Genomic DNA, 23,049 nt, shown 5'->3' with positions numbered 1-23,049 from the left:
ACCTCCAAAACAAGCTCACATATAGCTTCATACAACTCACAAAACTTAGATACCCACTACAAACAAATTACATATTTGAAGTCCCCACATTCTCCTCTACAAAACCCATAAACAAAATCATCCACAATGCCTAGAATCAAGAGAACCATCAAGAAGTCAAAAGGCTCTTCAAGTGTGGTTCCACCTCCAAATGATCATCCTTTGGCAAGGTACTTTGCTTCTAATGAAGATCTTCAATTCTATGAGGCAAGGCTCGCCGGAAGAAAGGAAATTCCTCCGAGGTATTTGGATCCGACCTCTTGTCATTCATAAGTTTGATACTCTTAAGGCTATTTAGTTCATCAGGCCTTATGGATTTGTTCAAATTAAGAGTAAATATTATCCGGATTTAGTTGCCATAGCCTATAGTACACTCATGATTGAGATTGAGAGGAAGATGAATCAAATTTCACATTATTCTTCAAGATAGGAAGAAAGGATTAGGCTAGATGGTGATGAGTTAGCCACCATTTGGGAGTTGCCAAATCAAGGTGATTGTTTCAAAGTGGTAAAACCCCAATTGATGAATGGGTTATTCAAAGGACAATGCCATGCATTTGTTCAACCTGGTACGGAGCTCACTCCAAAATTAGTTGCAATTCAATGAGTGCGGAACATAGAACTTTGTTATATCTAGTCACCTATGTATTGCAACCTAGAATATCCGGGCATGCGGTGGTAAAACCCCAATTGATGAATGGGGTTATTCAAAGGACAATGCCATGCATTTGTTCAACCTGGTACAAGGAGCTCACTCCAAAATTAGTTGCAATTCAATGAGTGCGGAACATAGAACTTTGTTATATCTAGTCACCTATGTATTGCAACCTAGAATATCCGGGCATGCGAATGTAAATGATGAAGATTTGATTGTCATGTGGCTATGATGAATGGGATTAAGATTAATTGGCCATACTTTATAGTACAACATATGATTAGGCTCAAGATGAAGGATAGGAATGGTGGATTAGGATTCCTTTGCCTATGGTCTAAAGTCTTTGATTATGTTGGTATTGATGTATCAAATGAGATTGCCAAGGAAGTACCACCTCAATCTTGTATCAACACTCATATTCTCAACAAAATGGGAAGAAGAAATGTTGATGAACAAGGTCCTCAAGAGCAAGCTCCTCCACAAGCACCTCAAGCTCAAGAACCACCCTCCTTGGTTGATGTAATGAGAGAATTACAATCCATCAACCAAAACATCCAAATTGAAGTAGAGCATGGTAGACAACTTGAAGCACTAATCGTCGTGTGTCTCGTGTAGATCATCGCACGGGTCGCTTGGATCGTCGTATTGATGACTTATATGAGCATTTCGGCATCCACCTACCGTATGAAGAGGATAATGATGATGATGACCAAGATTGATTGTCTCCTCTTCATCAAGTCACTTTTTATTGCTTTATGTTTATTTGATTATATGAATTGTTAAACTAACTCCTAGTAAGCTAAGGATTTCTATTATGGTTTAAATACTTTGATATTTCCTTCATAATTTGTTTAATGATTAATGCTTGTATGCTTATTTGGTGAATAACTCAAATAGGCTTGGTACCCCTATTTTAAGTTAATGTGCATGCCTTGATATATTTCACTTCTTTAGGGGGAATTATGCATGCTTGTTATATAAAAGAGGAAATCAAATTCTTTTGAAAGGGGAAATATCTCATCCTTGAGATTAATAGAGAAATTGAACTTAAAAATTCATTGTTTTATGCATGCTTCTATGACACATTTCAAACTCCTTTCTTTTTGATAATGTCAAAAGGGGGAAGAAAGTTTGAGGATATTTGAAGTTTTGAACTTTTGAAAAAGAAGAAGTTTGAGGATTTGAAAAGAAGAAATAAGTTTGCGAAACAATGATTTCAAAAAGACTTCCGCTAAGCAAAAACTTTGATATCTAAATCGTTTTCTTTGATAAACGCCCTTTAAGGGAACAAATGCACATATTTAGGGGGAACTCCTGCAAAATTATTTTTGTGAAGTCTTCTCCAAAGCTTTCTATAAAACAAAGTGCATTATTGTTGCTTTCAAAATCATTTATAAATGCATATCCTCAAAATTGGTTTGTCATTATCAAAAAGGGGGAAATTGTAAATCATGTTGCTTGTATGCGAAGTTTGTATTCGTAGGTTTTGATGAATGACAAACCAACAAACGACATGAAAGACAAACCAACAAACAACTTGAATGAACAAGCATGTTGAAAGATCAACCAACATTCAACGTTGAGGAATGAAGAGTTGAAAGCAACACAACAACAACAAGAAACTCAAGTCCACAACATTTGAAGACAAGTATAGTGTCTTAGGACTTAGGTAACTTCTTGTTAAGAACCAACTGCTAAATCTCTCAACACACACTCACAAAATGTTTTGATGCACATCTTGCAATTCGATGCTAGCCAAATGGTTTAAAACTTGTTTTCAAAGGTACACAAGCATAGGAATTGACTCCAACAAGTTTGAGATCAATCCTAAGTATTTTGAAGTGATTTTAAGCCATTCTTTAAGGTTTGCATCGATGCACACTCATCTTGCATCGATGCAAAGCATGCGACGACTTGTTGCATCGATGCAAAGATGTTTGCATCGATGCAACCTAGCTGAAAATTCAAATTTCAGCTTCAAAGACACATTTGCATCGATGCAAAGTGTTATGCATCGATGCAAATGATTCAAAACATAAAAAACGGCTAATTTTGACAAAAAGGCTCCATCCCATTAACTCCCCAACGTTTCTAAGGTTTGGGGAGTCTATAAATAGATGGATTGAAGCCTTATTTCAGATACTTGAGTATTTGAAAACTATCTTGTTCATATTCTTTCATTCTACACAATTTTTTAAGGTGTTATAATACACAATTTGAGAGAGCAATATCAATTGGTTCAATAGTGCTAAACTTGTAATCATACACTCTTCTAGAGAGTACTCATTTCGTCTCAACAATTCTTTGAGAATTGTTTTCTTGTACACTTTGTAAATTGGAGTGTGATCTCCAAGGTTGAGTCAAGAGTTATAAACACTATAGTCGGTGAGGATACCAAAGAGGTATACTAAGTACTCAAGGCAAATCTTAGAGAAGGTATCTCTAAGTGGAGTGGGTTAGTATACGAGTGGTGATCATACCGTGAGGTGTTAGAAACTAAGGACTCGGATTGTAAAAGGTTTTGCGCGAGCACCTTGAAGCTTGGCAATAGTGGAACTTCTCAATAGCGATTGAGAAAGAAAGTGGACGTAGGACAAGGATTGTGCCGAACCACTCTAAATAGCGTTTGCATCTCTCCAAACTCATCTCTTCAATATTATTGTCTTTTACCTTTGAGCAAATAAATTGTGATCGAAAAGTAGCTTCGTAAGTACTTAAGGAATAGCTTAAGTCCGATTGGTGAAAAACTTGATCAATTTATTTGAGTTGGTGTCTATTGGAAAGTAAAAGCTCCTTATAAATGCTTAGCAATTGAGTTAAGCTCTTGGAAAAATACTAGTACAATAACACTTTTGTATATTGTCTTTAACTTTCGCAAAAAGATTCATTGTTGTTGCAATACTCAATTCACCCCCCCCCCTCTTGAGTAATTGTGCATAGGTTCTACAAAATGTCAGCTTTTGTGCCAGTTTGGGCGTTTAACTCCCACTTTTATGCCAGTTCCGGCGTTTAACGCCGGGCAGTCTTGAGCTGATTTGGAACGCCGGTTTGGGCCATCAAATCTCGGGCAAAGTATGGACTATTGTATATTGCTGGAAAGCCCAAGATGTCTACTTTCCAACGCAATTAAGAGCGCGCCAATTGGACTTCTGTAGCTCCAGAAAATCCACTTCGAGTGCAGGGAGGTCAGAATCCAACAGCATCTGCAGTCCTTTTTAGCCTCTGAATCAGATTTTTGCTCAGGTCCCTCAATTTCAGCCAGAAAATACCTGAAATCACAGAAAAACACACAAACTCATATTAAAGTCCAGAAAAGTGAATTTTAACTAAAAACTAATAAAAATATAATAAAAACTAACTAGAACATACTAAAAACATACTAAAAACAATGCCAAAAAGCGTATAAATTATCCGCTCATCATGCAACAAGTGGAAAGAATGGAAAATATTGAACCACCACAACTCTACCAAGAAGAACCACCTTTCTACTATGAACCCTTTTCCCAAAATGATGAATCCTTCCATCCACCCCAACCTCTAATGGATGACATCCTTGGTGTTCTTGTTCAAGGGCAAGAAGAGATGAAAAGGGATGTGCAAAATTTCATGGCCACCTTGGATGCGGTAACAAATCAATTAGCCTCCCAATGCTTGAACACTAAAGGAACTCCCATGGCTACATATGGAGAATCAAATGAAGAACATATCATGAAGGAGAGATTGGAAACTCCGGTGGGAAATGAGGGAAGTTGCTTTGTATTGGAACAATTGGAGGAAGCTTTAATTGTTGACAAGGAAGAAGTGGTAGAAGACTTAGGAGATGCGGAGCTTCCATGGGAACATAGAGTTGAAGAAAACCCCTCCAAGATGATTGAAATTGATGCTAGGGAGGAAAGTGCACACCTTCCAAGGCATATTCCATATGAAGACTTGGATGGGATAGAGAAAGAATTGAGTTCCCTTAGTGATGAAGATCAAGCATCAAGTCTTAGTGGTGAAGAATCCTTTGAGCATGAAGAACCTTCTCCGGTTGGATTTGAAAGCGTTGAGGAGGTAAATTTTTCTCACCCTCCCTATTGTGATTTGAGTAAGGGAAAAGGTTTTGATAAAATTGTTGAACAAAGGATTGAGATTAAGAGATCTTGTGAAGAGGTAGAAGTCCCTAGAAATAGAAGAACGAGGGTTGGTTATGCTTTGTCAAGATCTTTGAAAATATCTTTGCCTAGGTTGCCATCTACACCTTCATTTGAGTGGGTGAAATTTATTTCTATTAGCTTTATTATCCCACTTGAATATGGTTTGCTTGAAACGGATGGCCAACTTAGAGAAGTTTGTGAGATGAAGCATAAGCGGAAAGGGTTTTGTGGTGGGCGTTGCAAATCAAGGCTCATTATGGTTGATGCATCAAACATGAGATATAAAGGTTGGAGTAGTGCTCAAATAGATGGGTCTAGGAGGATTGTTGGCCACTATATAGAGAATTCACCTTACTCACCACCCGACTGGACTAATAATGATGATAAACTTCTAGAAGGGTGTGAAAATAAAGTGTGGGATCCCGGATTAGAAAAAGAGGACCAACTTTGGGAGCCCCAAGCTTGTGAAGAACTCCATCAAGACTTGGCTCAATCCATGAAGAATCTTGGGGCACAATGGAGAACCAAGTATTGGTGGGAGTTCCAAGATGAATACAAGCACAAGCCACCTTGATGAGGAGCTCCCCATAGGTCCAACTTAAGGACAATAAACAAAAGTGCTAGGTGGGAGACACCCCACCATGGTAACATCTTTTCATTTTCTCTTTTGTAAATAGTGTAGAATTTAGTTGATTGTATATTTTGTTTAGTTAGTAGAGTATAGTTGATAGTTTAGTATGTTAAATAAGGTTTTAAGGTGTTTTGGTAGCTGTTTGGAGGTTTGGAATGCTTGGATTGGTGCAAAAACATAGAAAATTTTTGAAAAACAGAGCACCATCCACGCTTACGCGTACCTGGCGCGTACGCGCAATCCAGCATTTTTGACCATCCACGCACACGTGCACATGACGCGTACGCGTGGATGCAGAAGTTCCACCCCTAGCCAAAAGACCCGAGAGTTGGGCCTGCATTGTGCGGAAATTGGGCCCGAGGCACAAACCAACTCACGCGTACGCACACCTGGCGCGTACGCGCTACTCTCGGAATAATCCATCAATGCGGACGCACCCTGTACGCATCCGCGTCACATCCATTGCACCACCACCCGCGCGCGCGCAATGCGTGCGTACGTGCGGATCCCCTTTTCTCAACACTTCTCTTTTCTTCCCCTCTTTCCATTTCTTTTCTTCCCCTTTCTTCTTCACTCCTTCTACCACTCATCCAACGCCTCCAAACACCATTGATAACCATTTATTTTAGTTAGTTATTAGTTAGTTAGTTAGTTAATCAGTTAGTTAGTTAGTTTTAGTTAGTTTTCATTCTATTTTCTCTTTTTCATTATAAGTGTTGGATTGTTATTCTTGTTTACCATTACTTGCTGCTGAGTATTAAAAAGGGATGTTATCTTAACATCATTATGTCTATAATCTTTGTTGGACTCTATTATTGAGGTTATATTTTGCTACTTGGTTTTGAGTTCTTCATGCTTACCTTTTGAAAAATACCAAGTGATAAGAATTTCCTTCGAGCTTGTAACTCTTCTTAAATTACATGATTTGGCCACCATGTGGTTTGATCCTTTTCCTCGATTAGGCAACCTCTTGATGGATGATGTTGTGCATTTACCTTAATGCATTGTATTTCATGATCATCCATATGCTTTAGCTTGAATGCTTTCATGCTTCTTTAATGCTTGTTTTACCTTACAAGTTTACTTAGAGCATCTCAAGCACACTAGGATAAGTGAAGTGCATGCTTCTTTTGTGACATATCTTTTATGCTAATGTGTGTTCTAAACCGCACAATTTAGAGTTCACACACTTATCTGTCATACATGTCACAACTTATTCACTCACTCAATTCTAGTTATTTACCTCATTCCAACAATGTATGCTTTCTTGCTTTTATATCTTCTCATCTTATGGTGTTATATTTTTGTTTTTCATGAACAATGCACCACAAGCAAACATGGAAGCGGAAGAAAGAACACGCAACACCGGTTGATCTACCAGCTGAAGGTAGCAATCCGGAGACTCGCCGTACCCCCTTGCTCATCCTTCAATGCACCGAGGATTGTGCAAACTTTTAAGTGTGGGGAGGTCGTCCGACCAATCGGCGATTTTGGGTGACAAGTTTCTAATCCCAACACTTTTGCATTTCATCTTAGGCTTTTGCATTTTCTTATTTTTGCATATGTATACAAAATAAGCTTGGTCAAAATAATGAAAATTTTCAAGATTTCTATCTATAGGGCATCTCAATTGATTTGAGTGAAAACTTTTCATAAAACTTGTTTGAATTATATATGTTATGGATCATGTTTTGAGCTAAGAATACAAGCTTGTGAGATTTGAGCCTAATGGTGTGGTTACATCTTATAACCACTTATTTTTCCTTCTTATGTGCAATTGTTCTCTTTCTATGATTGTGATCCTTGATTTGCTTGATTCTATATGTCCATTTATTTCTTATATTCATGCATTTATATGATTGAGGCCATCATTTCATTTAACTCACTTACCCAAATAGCCTTACCTTTCATCTTCCATTGTTAGCCAATTTGAGCCTATGCTTAACCCACTTGTTCTTATTTTAGCACATTACAAGCTTTAAAGTGAAAAATAATAATTGTCCCTTATTTGGATCTTCGATTAGCTTAGGCTAGTGTGTGAGTATCATTCAAGTGTGGGAACCTTGGGACATTGGGTGAATAAAAGGGTAGTTTTGTATTGTTATTGAAAATATTGGGAATTGGGTACATACTCATGTATTGATCAAATATAAAACCTAATGCATTGAGGATCTTGTATATAGAAAGAAAAAAATGAGAAAAATAAAAAAAAGAAAAATAATATGGAAAAGAAAAAAAAGGAAAAAGAAAGAAAAAAGAAGAAAAATAAAAAAAGGGGACAAAATGCCCCAAAGCGAAGCTCAATAAGATCAATGCATAAGTGTTGTGAAATGAAAAAGAAAATGCATGAGTATGTGAAAAGGAGAAAAATGGGTAGTTAGGCTAGCTTTAAAATCGTATAGGATGTCATAGGTTAGGTGGGAAGTTTAAGCTTATCAAAGATTCAAATTTCAAGCTCACTTAACCATATATGCATCCTACCTTGACCCTAGCCCCATTACAACCAAAGAAAAGACCTCATGATACTTGTATGCATGCATGAAATATATGTCAATTGTTAGAAGAAAAACAAATCTTAGAAAGCATGATTAGGAGAGAATTGAGAGAATCAACCCTAAACACTTGAGCGAATAGAGTGCAAACACTACCGGTGAGAGTTTGATGCTCAATTACATGTTTTCACCTATGATCATAATTTTCATGCAAGTTTGTAAAAATATTTAATAACTCAATCCAATTGTGGGTTAGACTTGCTAGTCCTTAGCCCTTGTGCATATATGCTTCTTGGGAACTGATTTATTTTGACCAAGCAATTACATTCATGTAGATAGTTGCATATAGGTAGATTGCATTTAGTTAGTTTCCATTGAATAAATACCATACCCTTACTTCATTCTTGGTTTAAGCATGAGGACATGCTTGGTTTAAGTGTGGGGAGGTTGATAAACCCCATTTGTAGGGTTTATCTTGTATTGATTTTAAGAGATTTTATAACCTTTTACCCACATTTATTCAATGAAATAGCATGGTTTTATAACTTCTCCTTTAATTGTGCTTAAGAGTGAAAACATGCTTTTTAGGTCTTAAAATAGCTAAATTTAATTCACCTTGATTTCATTAGATGCCTTGATATGTTTGCTAAGTGATTTCAGATTTAGGAGGCAAGGATTGGACCAAGGGAATGAAGGAAAAGCATGTAGAAATGGAGAACTCATGAAGAAATAAAGGAAATGCAAAATCTGTCAAGCCGACCTCTTTGCACTTAATCGACCATAACTTGAGCTACAGATGTCCAAATGATGCGGTTCTAGTTGGGTTGGAAAGCTAACATCCGGGGCTTCAAAATGATATAAGATTTGCCATAGTTTATACACTTGTGGTGATGCGTACACGCACTGTACGCGCACGCGTCGTTGCTGCCATATGATCCACTTAAAGCAATACGTGGCCAGCGAATTCTAGAGCCTTGTGGGCCCAATCCAACTCATTTCTAATGCTATTTAAGCCAAGGATTGAAGGGGAATCAACATAATTTCATACTCTAGATGTTAGTTGCCATTAGTTTAGTTTAGTCATAGTTTAGTTTTAGAAGTAGTTTCTAGAGAGAGAAGCTCTCACTTCTCTCTAGAATTAGGATTAGGATTAGGTTTAGTTCTTAGATCTAGATTTTAATTCATCTTCTTCTACTTCTATCTTCTTAATTCCTTGTAGTTACATTCATTCTTCTTCCATTCCTTTGTTGTAATCTCTTTTATGTTGTTCTTGTGTTTGTTGTAGATCTACTTTTGTTTCTTCTACTCTCTTTCAATTCAATCAAGGTAATTCATAATAAATGTGTTTCTTTTGATTGTTGTTGTTAATTCCTTTCAATAATTGTTGTTAGATTTCATTCTTGTTGTCAATTTACTATGCTTTTCTTTTGTGCCTTCCATGTTTAGTGACTCTTGAGTTATCTAATCCCTTTGTTGATTGATAATTAGAAGTTGCTAATTGATTTGAATGCCTCTAAAGCTAGTCTTTCCTTTAGGAGTTGATTAGGACTTGAGGAATCAAATTGATTCATCCACTTGACTTTCCTCCATGGTTAGAGGTTAACTAAGTGGGAGTAATGGACAATTTGTTATCACAATTGAGGAGGATAACTAGGATAGGACTTCTAGTTCTCATATCTTGCCAAGAGCTTTGTTAGTTGTTAGTTTATTTCCTTTGCCATTTATATTTCTTGTCTAAAATCTCAAAAACCCCAAAATAACTCACAACCAATAACAAGACACTTCATTACAATTACTAGGGAGAACGACCCGAGGTTCAATACTTCGGTTTATAAATTTAGGAGTTTATTTTAGTGACAAACAATCTTTTGTATGAAAGGATTATTGCTTGGTTTAGAATCTATACTTTACAATGAGATTTCATTAGTGAATTTCTAAGCTGTCAAAAATCCAATCATCAATCGGTCAAACGACCTCCCCCCACACTTGAAGATTACACCGTCTTCGGTGCATGCAAAGAAGAGCAATGTAGATGAGTTGCAATAATTGATGAGCTTCTTCAAAAGGTTGTGCGGATGACTTGCTTGTTGCCCCATTTAGAAACTTTTTCTTCCCCCTTTTTGGTGGCCAACCTAAAGGGAGAGAAAGAAAAAGAAAAAAAATTAAGCCTACAACAAAGATATCAAAGCAGATAGAACATAGGCGGGGGCTAATGCCAAGTAAGAGTAAGGTTCTCACTACATGTTAGCTACGCATGTAAGTGAGAAAACAATATAAGCTAAGGCATATCAACTAATACTTGATGCAAGAGTAAAATCAAAGCATAAGTAAGTGCCATGAAGAGCATGTTGAGCATCAAGTTCAAACAAGAAAGAGTGGGTCATGAAAGACACTATAAGTTCATATCAATGCACAAGGACATAAGAGTCATATAAGATGAAGCATCGATTTAAAAGTTTCATCACCCATCAATATCAAACAAGTCAAGAAGCACCAAAATAATGCAAGAAAGTCTTAACAATTGAGTAGGAAAGTTCAACACCATTATTAAGATGAGACTTAGAAAAAAAATGAAAACTAGCTATAAAAACAAAATTAAAATGGAAAGAGTAGAAGTATGCGAATGCGATAAACAAAAGAAAATGGAAGCGGAGAAAAGAAAACTCTTTTTTTTTACTCACGCGTGCGCGTCATGCATGCTTATGCGTCGATGCGCATATTGGCCTAAGGACGCGTACGCGCCAGGTGCACGCACGCATGCGTAATGTTGGGCGCAGGGCACAGGGTCAGCCCAAAAGTAGCACAACTCTCGGATAAAAGTACCAGGAGTGTAGATCGTGCAATCGACGCGCACGCGGCATGTACGCGTGCGTGCGCTTTGCGCATATGGAATGGAGGACGCGTACGCGCCATGTGCGCGCACGTGCGAATCGGTTTGTGCCTTAGGCCCAATGTTTGCACAGTGCAGGCCTAACTCTTGGGCATTTTTTTGGCTGGGGTGAAATTTTTGCATCTACGCGTACGCGCCATGTACGCGTACTCGTGGGTGGTGCTCTATTTTTCAAAATTTTTCCAAGTTCTTGCACCAAACCAAGCATTCCAAACCTCCAAACAGCTACCAAAACACCTAAAACCTTATTTAACATACTAAAATACTAATTAAACTCAACAACCAAAACAAAACATGAAATCAACTAAATTCTACACTATTTACAAAAGAGAAAATGAAAAGAGTTTACCATGGTGGGGTGTCTCCCACCTAGCACTTTTGTTTATTGTCCTTAAGTTGGACTTATGGAGAGCTCCTCATCAAGGTAGCTTGTGCTTGAATTCATCTTGAAACTCTCACCAATGCTTGGTTCTCCATTGTGCCCCAAGATTTCTTATTTGTTGCACCAAGTGTTGATGGAGTTCTTCACAAGCTTGGGGCTCCCAAAGTTGGTCCTCATCTTGTGATCCGGGATCCCGCACTTTATTTTCACACCCGTCTTAAAGTTTATCATCATTAGTCCATCCGGGTGGTAAGTAAGGTGAATTCTCAATAAAGTGGCCAACAATCCTCCTAGACCCCTCTAGTTGAGCATTACTCCAACCTTTATATCTCATGTTTGAAGCATCAACCATAATGAGCCTGGATTTGCAACGCCAACCACAAAACATTTTTCTTTTACGCTTCATCCCACAAAGCTCCCTAAGTTGACCATCCGTTTCAAGCAATCCATACTCAAGTGGGACAATAAAGCTAATGGAAATGAGTTTTACCCACTCAAGTGAAGGAGTAGATGGCAACCTAGGCAAATATGATTCCAAGGTTCTTGACAAAGCGTATTCCACTCCCATCCTTCTATTTCTAAGGACTTTCACCTCCTCACAAGATCTCTTAATCTCAATCCTTTGTTCAACAATTTTATCTAAGCCTTTTCCCTTACTCAATTCATAAATGGGAGGGTGAGAGAAATTTACCTCCACATTACTTTCCATCTCATCCGGAGAAGGTTCTTCAAGTTCAAAGGATCTACCACCACTAGAATTTGATGCTTGCTCTTCATTGCCATGGAAACTCAATTCTTGTTCTATCCCATCCAAGTCTTCATATGGAATATGCCTTGGAGGTTGTGCACATCCCTCCTCAACATTAATTTCAATCTTCTTGGAGGGGTCTTCTTCAACTCTGGGTTCCCATGGAGGTTTCGCATCTCCTAAGTCTTAACCATTTCTTCCTTTTCTTCGATAATCCTAGCTTCCTCCAATTGTTCCAACACAAAGCAACTTCCCTCATTTCCCACAGGAGTTTCCAATCTCTCCTTCATGCTATGTTCTTCATTTGATTCTCCACATGTAGCCATGGGAGCTTCTTGAGTGTTCAAGCATTGGAAGGCTAATTGATTTGTTACCGCATCTAAGGCGGTCATGAAATTTTGTACATCCTTTTTCATCTCTTCTTGCCCTTGAACAAGAACACTAAAGGTTTCATCCATTAGAGATTGGGGTGGGTGGAAGGGTTCATCATTTTGGGAGAAGGGTTCATAATAGGAAGGTGGTTCATCATAGTAATGATGTGGTGGTTCTATGTACTCCATTTGTTCCATTTGTTGCTCAACGCACTTCAATCTATTGTTCTCAAGTTGAGATTCTACAATCCCCTTCGTGCTTCCCTCTTCGGTTGCTCCTCCACAATCATCCTTGGACATATGGTATGAGTCGCATGCATCTAACTTTTCATGGACGGTTGCTTGAAGTTGATCTATTGCTTCCTTGGAAGATGGACACGGATATTCTTCCATGGAGGGTTGTGGTGGAAGCTAGAATTCATCTTGTGGTTGAAAGTTTTCACACATTGGAGGTGGTTCATCTTGGTCATAATATGGAGAAGGTGGCTCTTGGAAGTATTGAGGTGGAATGGTGGTGGTTCAATATATGGCTCACATGGCTCAAAAGGTGGTTGGTATGGTGGATATGGATTAGGGTCATATGGAGGTGGTTGGTGAAAAGGGGCTTGTGAGTATGGTTGAGGGCTATATTGAGGATATGGCTCATAAGCATATGGTGGTGGTTCTTGAAAGTCACAAGTGGATTCACCATATCCATTGGATGGACATGCATCATAGAATGGCTCTTCTTCATAGTGCATTGGTGGAGGTTGTTGCCATGAAGATTGATCATATGCATATGGCTCCTCCCACCTTTGGTTGTCCCATCCTTGATACACATCTTCATTGTAGCTCCCATTTCCTGCAACATAATTATAACCAAGCTCATAGCCAAAGTGAGAATCCATGATAGCAAGAGAAAAGGAAAAAAAATCAAATGAGAAACAAGGAAAACCAAATCCAAAGACTAGAAAATACTAACAAAAAGCAAAAATCAAGCTATTCACAATATTCACATATATACAATAACCAATAACATAACACCATTGCGATTCCCCGGCAATGGCGCCATTTTGATGAACGGATTTTTGACGGTTTAGAATTTCACTAATGAAATCTCGTTGTAAAGTATAGTTTTTAAACCAAGCAATAATCCTTTCATACAAAAGATTGTTTGTCACAAGTAACAAACCCCTAAATTTATAAACCGAAGTATTGGAACCTCGGGTCGTTCTCCCTAGGAATTACAATAAAGTGGCTTGTTATTGGTTATGAGATATTTTGGGGTTTTTTGATATTTTAGACAAGAAAGGTAAATGGCAAAGAAAATAAACTAACAACTAACAAAGCTCTTGGCAAGATATGAGAACTAGAAGTCTTATCCTAGTTATCCTCCTCAATTGGGACCATAAATTGTTCATTGCTCCCACTTAGTTAACCTCTAACCATGGAGAAAAGTCAAGTGGATGAATAAATTTGATTCCTCAAGTCCTAATCAACTCCTAAAGGAAAGACTAGCTTTAGAGGCATTCAAATCAATTATCAATTTCTAATTATCAATCAACAAAGGAATTAGATAACTCAAGAGTCACTAATTACTCTACCTAGGCCAAGAGGAACAAAATCTATACTAAAATCCAACCAAGCATTTCATCAAACACTTGGAAGGAACAAAATAAAAGCAAAGCAAATTGACAACAAGAATAGAATCTAACAACAATTATTGCAAGGAATTAACAACAACAATAAAAAAAACACAATTATTATGAATTACCTTGAATTGAATGGAAAGAAAATAAAAGAGACAAGAGTATATCTACAACAAAATATAGAAGCAACATAAAAGAGATTACAACAAAAGAATAGAATAAGAATGAATTTAACAACAAGGAATTGAAAGGTAGAAGTAGATGAGAGCAAAGATTAAAATCTAGATCTAAGAGATTCTAACATAATCCTAATCCTAATTCTAGAGAGAAGAGAGAGCTTCTCTCTCTAGAGACTAACTCTAACTACTTCTAAAACTAAACTATGACTAATGATCAAAAGTATGTTGATCCACCTTCAATCTATGGCTTAAATAGCATCAGAAATGAGTTGGATTGGGCCCACAAGGCTTTTAAAATCGCTGTCCACGAGTTGCATTAAGTGGATCATGTGCCACCATCAGCGCGACCGCGCACCGTGCACGTACGTGCCTCTGTACACGATGCAACTATGGCAAATCTTATATCGTTTCGAAGCCCCATATGTTAGCTTTCCAACGCAACTTGAACCGCCTCATTTAGACCTCTGTAGCTCAAGCTATGGTCATTTGAGTGCAAAGAGGTCGGCTTGACAGCTTTTGTGATTCCATCATTTCTTCATGAGTTCTCCATTTCTACATGCTTTTTCTTCATTCCCTGGTCCAATCCTTGCCTCCTAAATCTGAAATTACTTAGCAAACATATCAAGACATCTAATGGAATCAAGGAGAATTAGATTTAGCTATTTTAAGTCCTAAAAAGCATGTTTTCACTCTTAAACGCAATTAAAGGAGAATTTACAAAAGCATGATATTTCATTGGATACTTGGGAGAAAAGTTGACAAAACCCTCTAAATTCAATACAAGATAAACCCTAAAAACGGGGTTTATCACCACACATACGACATAGGGTCAGCAGAGTATTGAGTCTCAACCTGGAGCACGTGGTGGCTAACCACTACTTTCGCCTAGGGAAACTCGTATCCCAGATAGGTGGAGTGCAACAATCACAATATCAATTAATCATCATGTCTATGCATTCATTCTCAGCCATAATTCAATATCTATCTCAGCCATCCGGCTTAAAATCATAATTCATAACCAACCATAAACCATCATCACATACAGCCATAAACCATCATCACATACAGCCATTCGGCTCATATCATACAAATCACTCCACCATCCTCCTCAATAACTCATACAATCCTCATTAGTCATAATTCCTCAATATTTCCCTTTTCTTCATCCACCAGTTACCCCCATTTCATAGCTTCTTCTTAATCACTAGGCATTCTATATTGATTTAGGACTTAAAAGATAAAAATGGGTTTTAGAAGTTTGAAATTCAGTTTTAAAACACCAAAGAAGATTATACTTGCTGGAAAACAGGGTCATGAAAGATTACAAGCTTACCAGGAAGGTGAAACGTTTAAAAACAAGGATTTTATAAGAAAATAAGGCAGTGTCCGTGCGCATGCCCAGATGGATTTTCAAGATGTGTGCGTACGCATAGAGGTGTGCGTACGCACATGAGTAAAATTTTCCAATTCTGTCCACTCGCACAAGGCGTGCGAACCCCCCAACAGAATACACCCCCCAATGTGTGCGTGTGCATAAGGCTGTGCGTGCGCACAACTTGCAAAACTTCATTGATTGTGTGCGCGCACAAAGCGTGCTAGCGCTCCCAACAGCAGCCATGTCCCCATGTGTCCGTGCGCACAAGGGTGTGCGTATGCACAGTTTCAAAAATCCACGGGGTGTGCATGCACACAAGGCTGTGCGTGCACACACAAACCAGAAGTCACAAATTCTGCTGCATTCACAGAATTCATATTTCAGGCCCCATCTTTCAACGATCATATCTCTTTCTACAGAATTCAGATTTCCACAAAATTTTAACCATTTTAAACCTTGTTAAATTATCTTTCATTTGATATAAAATGCATTAAATTTCAAAAGCGGTAGCTCAAGATATGATCCATTGAAGTTCTTCAAAATTTAATTTTTACAAAAGGTCACGAACTTCCAATTTTCAAAACATACACTTCCAAATCCTTTTAAAACCAACCAAAACTTACCAAAAATAATCTCAAGCCTCCTCAACTCATATTTTAACATTTTTATTAAATTCACAATCCACCATTTTGACCAATCTCAATCAAATAACTCAATTTCAAACAAAATATCATATCATATATCTTTCCTCATCCCAAGTTCCAACAATACCAATTCTATCAACCATCAATACATACAATCAATAGCATCCTCACCATCAACATGGTTTCACCGACAATTCAATCTCAACCAATCATTAAGCATATATAAAAATATGCATATCTCTCATACATCATACCATCAAAACATCCAAAATCCACTAATCACATACATAACAACACAATTCATCTCAACCAATCAACAAAATTAATAGTTCAAATCCTATCTTAAGGTCTCTAGCCTAAGTTTTCACACCACATTACAATTTAGATACAGAAAACGAAAACCATACCTTGGCTGATTTCCGTTCAACCCGAAATACTTCCAATTTCACTTTTTCCTCAACTTTCAATGTTCCAACACCCTTCAAACAAATTTCTCAACACCAAAGGTCCATTCCAAGCTCTCCAATACCTAAATCAAGCTTCAATATTCACATACACACTACCTAAACCACAATTATCACATCCAAACACAACAACTCAATACCCAAATGCCTTAATTCAGAAATTTCACTAGGGTTGAGATCTCTTACCTTATCTAAGAATCAAAGAGGCAAGGTTAAGCCTCTCCTTCAAGCTAATTGGATCCTATAACATCAAAAGCTCACAAATCTCAACATTTTACCCATAAATTTCAAAAATCAAGGCTAGAGGAACTAAGATAAGAACATGGTTTACCTCAGAAAAAAAGTTGTGGGATTCATAGAGGTCGGAAACGTGGTCGCATGGTCGCAAACGGTCTGGCAATCGAAACTACGGATCAAAAGATATGGTGATTTGAAGAAGTAAGAGTTAGAACTTTGGAAGAATGTTCTTCCCCCTTTTCTTGCATGTTTCAGCGTGTTTGTCTTTGAGGAAGGGGAGGAAGAGCTGTGCTCTTTCGTTCTAATGGGCTTGGGTTGGATCAAGGGCCCAATATGCGCCCGGTTGGTTTGATCTATTTGGCCTAATTTTGGGCCGATTTCTTTAAAATTTATGTCAAAATTCTTGTTTTAATTTTCTCTTTCATATTAAGCCATAAAAATCACATTTCTAATTTTTTAGAATAAATTTTAATTTATGAATTAATTAATTATTAATTAATCGAATTTTACACTAGACAGATTTAAGTATATTGGAATTAAAAAATACGTGAGTTTGACAAGATATTTATATAATAAGATAATCTTGCTATCTTTCTATAATTTATCCACAGTTATTTCTCCTTTTGTGTAAGGGTTATTGAGACATCATATCTGAATTGTTAAGCAAGTTCTTAGATGCAGTTAAGATTTTACACACAAGTCTGAGTGTTTCTCATGTAGGTCGAACACTGGTGTAATTATAGATTAGACTTGTCCGCTTTAGGCTTGACTTTGTTTTTGACCAGAATTTGAACATTAATCATCACGAAACCATATTCCTGTCTGCCACTCCATACCGTAGCTCTGTACCGGAGCAAGTACCCGAGCACGTCCCCACATATAAATATACATAAATTGACCGTGACTAACTTTCGGTAAACAGAATTTTTTAAATTCTAATACGTAAAAACGAACCATGTTCCTGCTAAAAATGTTATTTTCTGTAATAAAAAAAAAAATATATTCTTTTCCAAACGACAAATCTTAAAAGTTCAATAGAATGGCACAAAATGATAAATAGGAAACGCAATTGATACGTGACTTTTATTGGTGAATGTTATAGCAATTTCCATATGTATAAGGATAAACAATGGTATCAAGGTATGACATAATGCTGGTAATTTCTACAATAAGAATGAATTTATGACGTAGAACTGGAATGTTAGAATATGTCTTCATCTTCACTTAATTATTGAATCACTATACTTAAGAAATCAAGAGAGTGATGTTTCTTGCTCTGCGTCTTCTTCACAAGCAGACAAGCTACTGACGCCTTGCTTGTTATCCGAATCGTCTTTGTTCGAATTAGACAGGTCGACATTATCGCTGGGTCCTGAACCAAGCCTTCGCTTGTGCTCTACAATTTTGTATAAAACTGTTAATCTTAAAATAAAGATGCATGAAAATATATGAAATAATTCAAAGAGAAATATTACTTTTACGTGTAATTGCCTGCCGAGTCAGCGCCAAAAACTCTTCCCATTTGAATTTACGAAGCTCCCGCTTTTCTTCTTCAGGAAGCTCGAAATTGGGTTCTCTCCCACACATGAAAGCAGCCCTACAGATAAACAGAGAAAGAACATAGAGTCATAATCTATGTTTTAATATAACTTTCAAAATGAGAATATAACCATTTCAAAGTAGAACCCCCACCATTAATATAATGGAAAGAAACATCTCATAACAGCCATGTGATCCTGGATAACAAAGTAAATGCATGCATCGTATTTTAAATACACTTAAAACTATAAATCAACAACCTTTGCAGGGGGGGGGGGGGAGCTAGAACATTTTTTAGGAGGGGCCAACATGAAAAATATAAATTAATAAGAGAGAAAAATTAAAAAGTTAAAAGGAGGCCAAACTGAAAAATTAGAGACTTATACGTACAAATTATTAATTTTGAGGGGAGGCCATTGCCCCCCTTCCCTATAACGTGGCTCCGCCACTGAACCTTGCCAACGCAAATGATTGTCAAACCCCACTAGAAACAGTTGCCATACAGTAGTAATCATATATATATTTTAAATAATCTACGTAGCTCTCCTACTTTCTTCTAGAAACTAACTGCATTTCAACTTCAAATTATTTTTTATTTCATTTTATTGTAAACAGTACAGAAATAAAGTCTAAGTATTCAAAGGAACAATAGATCAAAATGCATAGATAACAAGATTGTTGAACTCAATGAGAACAGAGGTAGGTAACCAGCAACTTATCAAAAGCAACCGAAATACATACATAATCTTAGTGACTTTATGTTATGTACAAAGGATTATGGTTAGCATTAAATCATTAACTTGTTGCAATTCAAATTAATACCTATCGTATAAGTGAGCAGCTTCTTCTTGAGACCCAACAGTACCTAGATGAATCTGTTTCTTGTCTACTTTTATTGCTGCTTGCCATTTCATATTTTTGAAATAGACCCCTCTCATTAAGCATGGCTCTTGATTGTGCAAATTCTTTCTTCTGTGCCGCTTTCTGCGTTTAACAGGAGGCCCTGCTAAGTGCAATGCAAAACAAGTAACAGATAAAAAAAGGATAATAATAGATCAGTAAAAGCCACTCTAAAATGGAAAAGTAAACTTTCGTTGCATGAAAGCTAATAGAAATGCGCTTATTTCCATCACACAGTCTTCCTTTTTCAGTATCCTCCTATAAATGAATAAATGATACAGTGCTTCATTGCAAAGAACATTGGGAATAAACAAAAATCAGATTGACTCGGTTCACCAGAATGCCATGTAAGGCAAGAGACATGCACATTGTTTTAGTTAGCTATAAAAGCCAAATATGTTGTACAAGTTATGCATTAGAGGATTATTCATTCATTATTGCTGATTCCTGATTCTCCATGTTGCAAAATACTGCATTTCAGAGAAGTTAACACACTCATTGTAACTTTGACTGGAGGAATCATGTGATGTGACATGCTTCTCCCATTTGTGGAGTTTGGCACTGTTGCCAAAACCAACCAAAATGGATCTCCAAGATTGCCTCTTATAATGGTCAATCCTACACATTATGTTAGATCAGCACCAAAGATCAGCCCTATTTGATGGACCCTGATGCTCCTTATTAACACCCCATTTATTCAATGAATTGTTGGATGCCTAGATCAAGGCACATTTTGCATGAGCTTAAGCAACAAAACCACAATGACAAATTCAAATTGCACAACAATAGAGAGCACAATGCAAACGCAAAGAAAGCAAGCCACAAATATGAAGAAAAAACTAATCCACACTAGGAGGTATATACGAATGCTCAACATGCTGGATTTTTAAATCGAAGTATAAAGCATACATCTATCAATGCATAAGTTAAAAAAAGCTTCCGTTATAAAGCATATATCTGTCACTGTCAACAGACAATCTAAAAAGTTCCCACAAATGAATGACTTTTACTCTGCACAAACTTACTCCTCGTTACTTATACTGGTTTCACATTATGTCTACCCTTAATGGTATATAATTCCATTTTATGATATTAACTGTTCATTTAATTGCAGGCCATGTATATAAGGAAGCTTGCATACAAGATGATTCTAAAAAAGAAATACTTAATAACAAGCTCAGCATAAGTGCTTATGAATTGAGCAACAAAATGATTAATTAGCCACTGTAACAAGGGTATATCAGCTGCTAAAAAATAAACCTGAAATTTGCTGACTAGGCTGATCTTTTGATGAACTAGAACCAGATACATTTGATGATCCTGGTTCTTCTTTGACAATGTTATTCTGCAGAAAAAATAAAATAAAAAAAAAGAACAGTTTAGTACAGGGTTCCTAGCTCTCTAACCCATGAATGAAAAACACTCAACCACGCCATGGGACAAGGGAATAAACATTTTTATTTTATCAACTAGGAAACCATCAATCTTGATTTCACCGATTTAATGCTAATTGATGAGCTTGTTGAGGACAATCACTCAAGAATCTTCCTGATAATAGTATAAAAAATTTAGGACAGAGCCTTTCCGTGTCAATAAATCAATGCAGTCAAGAACCACTGACTCGCATAACTACAGCAAACATCAACAATGAAATATTTATGATAACAACAGCTGAGTTCTGAAAAGTTGCTGATCTTGAAATTGAGTTAACCGCCCTTTAGTTGCATTCTCTAGTCATTAAATATTTTGAGGGTGTTAAGAGAATAGTGTAACAAAAACTAGATATCTTTTTCACAAGAAAACAATCTTTCAAGCTTCCAATTTGCGGCCATGCAGCATAAATAAAATAAAAGCAACTCATAATCACAGAACCAATATCTGAATGATACTGATACCTAGGTCATACGAATACCAAATCTCCCTAAGGCAGATATAAAAACCAACAACAACAGAGATTCCATAGTAGAAATTAAAGAAAATGAAGCTTCAAAATAGCATTCATATAATTGTGTTCCCTACACTGTCCAGCATGCTTGCATTATCTGAAAGCGCAGGCTGTTCTGTCTTCAGTCGAGCATCACGGGTTGAATTTTCAGTAGCAGTTATATTCTCACAATATAGAGGGAGGGGTGCAACAAAGGAACTGCTTCCTGCAAAGGACAAATAACATTGCTCATTTTTGTCAGTTAAGCATAAGATATAACCAATAATAGATTAATAGTATACTCTACCCTTCCAATGACATCATCATGTTTTGTTTCCTTAAGAAACCTCCACAATTACCTGAGCATAATCCCAAAAGTCTGCGCCTTCTCAAGCTCACCATTCTTATCTCTGATCGTCTCACAAAGTCATCTGAACTCACTGATTATTTCTTACCTTACCAAAGTGCTCCTTCAACTTTGGAAGCAGGGTAGCTATAACATGAGTAGAACAGTTTGATGCAGCTGATAAGTTAGAGCTATAGTTCAAAGTTCAAACCTATTATAAAAGAAGACAAAGTTCCAAGTCAGTATCAGTTAAACACTGTAAAAGCCTGCCAGTGTCATAAACATAAACATCAAAATAGTTGCTTCCCAAGTTCCAAGAAACCAATGAGTGATGAGAACAAGATATACTTTTTTACTACAAAAGGGAATGTCTTTTCTCAGTTTTAGTACTAGACATAAGTAGACAATCATCAAAGGCTAGCAGCAAAGAAAGAAACATCAATACTTAAACAATGAAAACAAGATCCACAAACCTATTTTGACGATTATGACCTCATACATAGACCAACTTAGCCAAAAACAAACACATATACAAGATGCATAGAAACTTTGATCATGATACAGTATCAAGTTTCAACCACCGACACCAAGAACAAACCTTTGAAAGCAATCTGTGATCCAATTTGATCATCATTCTCAAAGGGGAGAGAGAAATTAGTTTTAAAAGTTGATACCACAAATTTGTTAAAAGGAAACCACACACATTAATTGGAATCAGAATTTGGAAACAAAATATCATCAAGTCACAGAAGAAAGAAAAGTCTCTCTCCGCGGGTTGAAGTCAACCCTCATCAACCTACCACCTTTATTGGAAAACGGATGGTAAGGTAACATTCACATCAACAACAACAATTAACGATTAAAACTCGAAGAAACAGCCAAAGACCCAAACACAAGGCAAGGAGAGAGAGAAAGAGTCAAGACTTCTCAAGGAGTCAACCCAAAATGCCAACCACACGCAAAAGACGAAAGGAGTGAATAAGTAATAACCCTTGTGAGAGAGCCACAACATCAAAAGCAAAACAAGAAAAATAAAAGCACTGAGAAAGAGAATAATGAGAAGAGACAGAGGCCATGTGTTGGTTTAATACCTGAAACCGGAAAAGTTTAGATAAGGTGGCAGAAGAGAGAGAGAGAGAGAGAGAGGGAAAAGGGAATTAAAAGAATTTTGGGAGAAAACAGAAACAAGGTGGTGACTGGTGAGAGTGTAAATGGAGAGATATTATGTCTCTTGTGTAATTGTGCTGTATTGTGGTGTGGCTCATGCATCTACCACCTTTTGTTTGTTTTTATGTATATATATTGCGCCCTCACTTCTTTCTCTCTCTTTATATCAATAGAAGGAACGAAGAAGGGTGGTAGGAGGAGATATGAATGGCCGCGGAGTGTGGACAGAGAAAGTCTTGTAGAGAGAGAATGTAAGGGTTTGAAATAGTGATATTTTAAATTAGTCATTCAAAAATTTTTAA

The 23,049-nt window shown here is 37.0% G+C and overlaps 1 protein-coding gene across 6 annotated transcripts; it reads right to left on the bottom strand.

Moving 5' to 3' along the window:
- Window positions 1-17,924: 17,924 nt before the first annotated feature.
- On the bottom strand, window positions 17,925-22,958 carry LOC130976865 (ethylene-responsive transcription factor-like protein At4g13040). Of its 6 annotated transcripts, none has more exons than XM_057901805.1 (7): window positions 22,672-22,958; window positions 21,594-21,791; window positions 21,330-21,460; window positions 20,571-20,655; window positions 19,233-19,416; window positions 18,347-18,468; window positions 17,925-18,267 (listed from the first exon to the last, which is right to left on the bottom strand). In XM_057901805.1, the coding sequence occupies exons 2-7, from the start codon at window positions 21,634-21,636 to the stop codon at window positions 18,125-18,127; spliced, it is 708 nt and encodes a 235-aa protein (XP_057757788.1). In that variant the 5' UTR covers window positions 21,637-21,791; window positions 22,672-22,958; the 3' UTR covers window positions 17,925-18,124. The 6 variants fall into 6 exon arrangements, with proteins under 6 accessions (XP_057757788.1, XP_057757793.1, XP_057757792.1 ...); XM_057901810.1 differs by having other exon boundaries at window positions 19,233-19,413; window positions 22,672-22,952; XM_057901809.1 differs by lacking the exon at window positions 22,672-22,958 and adding an exon at window positions 22,571-22,590.
- Window positions 22,959-23,049: the final 91 nt, after the last annotated feature.

Source organism: Arachis stenosperma, chromosome 4 (genome assembly GCF_014773155.1).
Source record: "Arachis stenosperma cultivar V10309 chromosome 4, arast.V10309.gnm1.PFL2, whole genome shotgun sequence".
NCBI classification, from domain to species: domain Eukaryota; kingdom Viridiplantae; phylum Streptophyta; class Magnoliopsida; order Fabales; family Fabaceae; genus Arachis; species Arachis stenosperma.
This window is presented reverse-complemented; position numbering and strand designations above follow the sequence as displayed.